Source organism: Brassica oleracea, chromosome C3 (assembly GCF_000695525.1).
Source record: "Brassica oleracea var. oleracea cultivar TO1000 chromosome C3, BOL, whole genome shotgun sequence".
Classification (NCBI taxonomy): domain Eukaryota; kingdom Viridiplantae; phylum Streptophyta; class Magnoliopsida; order Brassicales; family Brassicaceae; genus Brassica; species Brassica oleracea.
Genome location: NC_027750.1, coordinates 43,922,738 through 43,928,737, shown reverse-complemented (window position 1 = coordinate 43,928,737; position 6,000 = coordinate 43,922,738). Strand labels below are relative to the sequence as shown.

Sequence of the window (6,000 nt, the reverse complement as noted above, 5' to 3'; positions counted from 1 at the left end):
GTGTTTAAAATGATGTTCAAATGTCCATATTTATAGGAAATTTTCGAATCTGGTAGTTGTAATTTTCCTAGGAATTTATGACGAAATTTAGTTAGGTGGCCGAAAAAAAGGTGTTACAACTACAAAGTTTGTGGATTCAAAATTTCCTCGCTAAGTAGACGTAAAATATTTCCTCGTAAACTCCACGCTACATTTACGTCGAGTTTATGAGGGAATCATATTTCCTCGTAAAAGCCACGTGATATTACATCGACTTTACGACGAAATCATTTCGTCGTTATTTTACGAGGAAATAACACTGATTTTATATTTCCTCATAAGTTCCTCGTAAAGTCGACGTAAACTTACGAGGATTATTTTTCCTCGTTAAATTTCCTCGCTAAACTTGTGTTTTCTTGTAGTCTGAATACTATGTATCAGACTTCTCGAAAGACTTCACAAGCAGACTTCTCGAAAGACTTCACGCAAATTAGGCGGAAAATTAAAATTTAAATGGGAAACTTCAATTTTAAGTGAAATGTGACCAGAAATTAGAAGTTTTCTAATTCGCTGTCAAATTTAACTTAAAATTTTAGTTCTCTCTTATGGTTAGGAAACTCTTTTTTTTTTATAGTTTATATAATATTGTAAACAATATATCCACTTTGTCTGCTGTCTATTAAAAAAAATTCTTTGTTTAATGCTTAATTCATTCATTCAAGTTCTTGTAATCATAAGCTGTTGTCTTCATTGTAAATCTTTTGTTAAGATTATGGTTGTGAAAATTAAAGGGAAGCTTAAATAATATAACAGTTGACACAAGTTCAGCATAACAACCATAAGAATAAATTCATAACACAAAATAATAAGTTCCAGAAAACATAGCAATAAGTTCATGATTTGATATTCTTGAAGTTACTTAACACTTTTAAAAGTTAAAAAACATATCTTGAAGTTACTTAACACTCTTGAAAATACAAATTGTACAAAAAGTACCGGAGAAAACTTCTCTAAAAGTGTTCTCCCAGCAGACTTCTTAAGAAGTCTTCTCTCATCAGACTTCTTAAAAAGTCTTCTCTCGTTAGTTAGAAACATTAACAAACATGAAGGTTTGTAACCTCATAATTATCACCCATTAAATTATGAATTTCATTCAGGAGTCCCACTATTGACTAATACACACAAATTAACAAGAAAATATTACAAAGTCATTTTAATTTTAGAGAAAATGAAAGTTTAATAAACATTGAGATAGAAGACTTCTTTAGAAGTCTTCCATTAAGGTGATTTTACAATTGGAAATTTACGAAGGAATACTTCTTTAGAATTCTACTCTACATCAGACATCTTGAGAAGTATTTCTTTGTAAATATTGGATTACTTTTGTATTCGAAAAATTCTCGAAAATACTCTTATAAACATGTTAGTTTTGCAATTACCTAAGTATTGCATATATGATTTTTCTTCGCTTCTTGGAGTACATTTCTTTAGAAGTCCTCTTAAGGTCACATGAAATTTTTTATTGTCGCAGAAATTCTTCGTAGGTTATTTTTGAAATTGACCATGTTTAAATTTTTAAGAGAATCAAAGAATAAAATTTAAGAAGACTTCTCCAGACGAATTATAAAAAATATTAAAGGTTTTACTATTAATTTTCAGTTGAAAAACTAACCAACGCAGAATTCTTGCCATAATGTGAAGACTTCATGTAACAGTAAAGAAGACTCTTTTAGAAGTATTCTATGAAAAGTAAAATTTCTACAAAATTTCGATCAATTGCAAACCTAACCTACTTATCTCTATTTTTTTTTGTTACAAAAAAAGTTAGAAGACTTTTCTATAAGTCTTCTCTATAAGTCTTCCCTGGAAGACTCCTCAATGGAGAAGTCTTCTTCGCAAAACATATCTGAAAAAAAAAATCAAATATCATTCTTCAATCCGGTAAGATTTATGTTTAGCTTTTCCAAACACACATAATTTCTTAATGAAAGTTACTAATCTTTTTTTACCAAGAAACAAGAACTTGAGTAACTTCAATAAAATTTTGATTTTTAAAATAAAAAGTAGGAATTTTGGAATGAAATGAGAAAGAAACTGAAAGATAAATGATTTGTATGAGTAAGAAATGAGGATTTGAAGATGTACATGTCGTTTTTAGGTGCATTTAGAACTTGAAATTGATTGTTCATGGTAGTTGGTGTATTAATGAAAATGACAATATTTTAAATAAAATAAGAAGATGAGGATGATAGAGTAAAACAATCATTTTTTTTTAAAAAATAGTATTTTTATGAATAACTTGAACTTCTGAGGTAAAAGGACAAACAAAAGTTCCGAAAAAACGGGTGACTTTTTGGGTTGACTTGAAATTTGATTCATATTTGAAAAAAACCCATCCAACTATTGGTTCATTTTGACAAAACCAAAATTAATTTGGAATAAATTCTTAGACCACAATAATACAATTGAACCTGGTATTGTTCTATTACAAAAATACAAAATATTATGCACTAGAGTTTAGTCCATGATTATTCAATGTATTATTATATGAAATTAAACTTAAAATTTCACAAAGAATTTGCAAAAATTATTTTCCTTTCAATAGAAGAAAAGAGAAAGGTAAATTATATTATAAATTTTAATAGGCATGTAAAATATTTAGCTTGATTGTAGCTGGAAATACAGTAAGGTTTATTCCTTTCTACTATTTTTGGAGATTATAAAAATATTAATATATAAAAAAGAAACAAAAAAAATATTGTGGGAACCGAAATTCACACTGTCGATTTCCGTTAAATAAGGAAAGACGATAGGAAATCCTAAATTTTCCAGAGGTCCCAGATATCTGCTAAACCACATGCCAAGCAATCAGAACACGAGAATCATACTAAGTATAAAATTGATGAATCGGAAAAAGAGCAAAGATGATCTTTTTTGAATCTGTGTATGAGCGTTTTACAACAGGCAAGAGACTTGGCCACAAGAGCTGTCGGCGTGTTCTCTAGTTCTAACGACCTAAGACTTCGTAACCCAGTTGAGTCGCAGCTCGATAACAAAAACAAAAACTGCCTAAATTGTTCTAAGTGCTAAGCTTTCTGTGTGTCCAAAAATTCTCTCTCTTACGCCTCTTGCCTTCCCGTCCCTTATATACTCCTTCTAGGTCGGTTTGGGCCTTCCTTTTCCGCTCATGGGCCGAGTTTATCCTTTCGCGGAAATATTCCATTTTCCCGATCTTCATGATTATCCCTCGAAACTTTAACATTTATCGTCGAACTTGACATTTATCTTCGAACTTGACATTTATCTCTTCACACAAATATTTGATAAATCGTCATAGTGAATTTGGGCCGATTTTTTGTTAAAAATCATAAGTGGGCTTTTGCCGCGTTTTAGACCCTTTGGGCCATTTTTCGACGAAAACGTTTTTACGATTTGTTTTCGAAAGAGTAACCTTCAGTACGATGCCGATTTACGAGACTATCCGAATCAATCATATAGCCGAGATAACCTTTGTGTTAAGTTTAACTGTTATCGTCTTTACACGATCGATCCGAAATTTATACGTGAAAATAAGTCTTTGTCGTTTTTTTCCGTAAACTTTCAACGGTAACTCCGATCGGGACGAAATAAGAGACAGTTTGATGTTTTGTATAACTATTGTTTTAGACTTTCTAATTGGTTTAATGGGTTTAGTCCGGTTTGGACTTTAGTCAGTTATTGTTTACGTATGGAAGAGATTACGTTTAGGGTTTTGGTGTTTCATCTCTTCCTATATAAGGATTTACCTTTCATTATTGTATGGTTGGTTTTTGAGTTATAATAAAAGCAGAGAACTTTCTTTCTCAACTCTCGTTAATCGCTTGCTACTATTGAAAGCCGGTTTCGAGTTTTAGCTTACAAACTTCGCGAATTCCGTTTGAATTCGTGTTTCTTGTTATACAAGCTACTAGCCGCTGCATTAGTTGGTATCAGAGCCAAACGACCCGCATCATGCCTCCTAAGAAAAATATCCAAGAGCAAACCGACGCATTCCCCGGGGTGTTAGACGAGTTCCAAGTGGAATTGCGTGAATCACTGCAAGCCTCAATGGAAGCAGCCTTCCGCACAGTTTTCCAAGCTCGCCCACAACCACAGGACTTGCCTCGTCAGGGTCCTCCAATTTTTCGGGAAGAAGAACAAGAAGTTGGCTTGGATGACAATCCGTTTGCAGGCCTCCATGAGCAGGAGTTACGGCAGCAGCACCCTGCAGACATCGTCGTTCGCGATGGTGAGAACCGACGTTGGGAAGCAGGTTTTAAAGTGGACTTACCAGATTTTCATGGTACGATGAAAGCAGAAGAACTCCTTGATTGGATCAGTACGACTGAGGAATTGTTCACTTTCAAAGGCGTCCTGGAGAATATGCGAGTTCCGTTGGTGGCGACTCGTTTTCGAGGACAAGCATCAGCTTGGTGGCGCCGAGTGAAAGAACATCGTATTCATGCAGGAAAGAACCGTATTGACTCATGGAACTCTCTTAAGCAGAAGTTACGTAAAGCATTCCTTCCGTATAATTATGAAAGGACAATCTACAACAGGTTTCAAAATTTGCGACAAGGTACTCGTTCTGTTGATGAATATGCAGCAGAATTTTTCTCTTTTCTCGCTCCTAGTAGCGTCCAAGAGACAAATGATCAACTCGTGTATCAGTTCATTGGTGGGTTACGGCAGCAGATTCCAAAGCCACTGTTGCAATTCAATCTGTCCACGGACTCTGAAGCTCATCAACATGCCTTGCTGATTGAACTAAACAATCGTAGTTCACAATCATCCTGGTTCGCTGGTGTTTCTCGACTGCATTTCCCTTCCACCAGTGAGGATGTTTCATCTCGTTTCGCAGACAAGAGAAACACAACTAAAGCTCCTTTGACTAGTGCAAAAGCTCATGACGCAAACTTGCCATCACGACAAGCTCGTCCGCAGTTGTTTAAGTGTTTAAATTGCGGGGAACGAGGCCATCGACAATCAGCATGTCCCCACACAGCACGTCGAGGTTTGTATCTCGAAGACGGACCTATTTTTAAGATCCTAATGAGACAGAGCTCCCTATCGAGGAAGAAGTTGGAGGGGATACAGGATTAGCTCTAGTGATTCAATGCAGTTTCCTTGCTCCACAAGGGATTCAAGAATCGTGGTTTCGCACCAACATCTTCCGTTCGTCGTGCAAGACCAGAGGGAAAGTTTGTTGCTTTGTTATTGATGTCGGTAGCTGCACAAACATCATCTCAGAAGAAGCAGTTGCTAAATTGACATTGTTCACCGAACCTCATCCTACTCCATACAAGTTGATGTAACTTAATTCTCAGACTGATCTACGGATTTCTAAGCAATGGAAAGTCCCTTTTTCTATGGGTGCAAGTTACAAAGATCTCATTACTTGTGATGCCATACCCGTGGATGCTTGCCATCTCTTATTGGGACGCGCATGGCATTATGATCGGCACACTATGCATGATGGGTTTGCAAATACATATGTGTTTACGTTTGAAAACAAGAGGATCACGTTGCTTCCTACACAAGAGTCGACCCCTCCGGTCGTTGACAGTGTCGAGATGCCTATTCCTCCGATTGCTCCTAAGCCTAGTCGTCCTGTTTTTCTATGCTCTAAAACTCAGTTCATGACAGAGCTGCAGGATTCTGAGATTATTTACGCATTATTTTCAGTACCACCAGCCTCACCGATCGATGTTATTGTCCCACCAGCGTTTCAGCAACTCATTGATGACTTGGATGTATTTCCTACTGATTTGCCTGCGGGTTTACCTCCACTTTGAGACATACAAAATTGCATCGATCTGTCTCCAAATGCGGCACTACCAAATCGCCCGCATTACCGTATGAGTCCTCAAGAACATGATGAACTGCGCCGACAGGTAGAGGACCTTCTGGCCAAAGGATATGTGCGTGAAAGCCTTAGCCCATGTGCTGTTCCTGCTCTGTTAATTTCAAATAAGGATGGTTCTTGGCGCATGTGTGTGGACA

The 6,000-nt window shown here is 36.1% G+C and overlaps 1 protein-coding gene across 1 annotated transcript; it reads left to right on the top strand.

Annotated features, from left to right (window-relative positions):
- Positions 1-3,969: 3,969 nt before the first annotated feature.
- On the top strand, positions 3,970-5,792 carry LOC106330693. Its single transcript, XM_013769124.1, has 3 exons — positions 3,970-5,011; positions 5,059-5,198; positions 5,325-5,792. The coding sequence occupies exons 1-3, from the start codon at positions 3,970-3,972 to the stop codon at positions 5,790-5,792; spliced, it is 1,650 nt and encodes a 549-aa protein (XP_013624578.1).
- The last annotated feature ends 208 nt before the right edge of the window (positions 5,793-6,000 follow it).

Coding starts and splice junctions, on each gene's coding strand:
- LOC106330693 (XM_013769124.1), top strand. CDS start 3,970: ATGCCTCCTAAGAAAAATATCCAAGAGCAAACCGACGCATTCCCCGGG. Junction 5,012..5,058: donor TCCCCACACAGCACGTCGAG/GTTTGTATCTCG, acceptor CTAATGAGACAG/AGCTCCCTATCGAGGAAGAA. Junction 5,199..5,324: donor CGTGCAAGACCAGAGGGAAA/GTTTGTTGCTTT, acceptor CTTAATTCTCAG/ACTGATCTACGGATTTCTAA.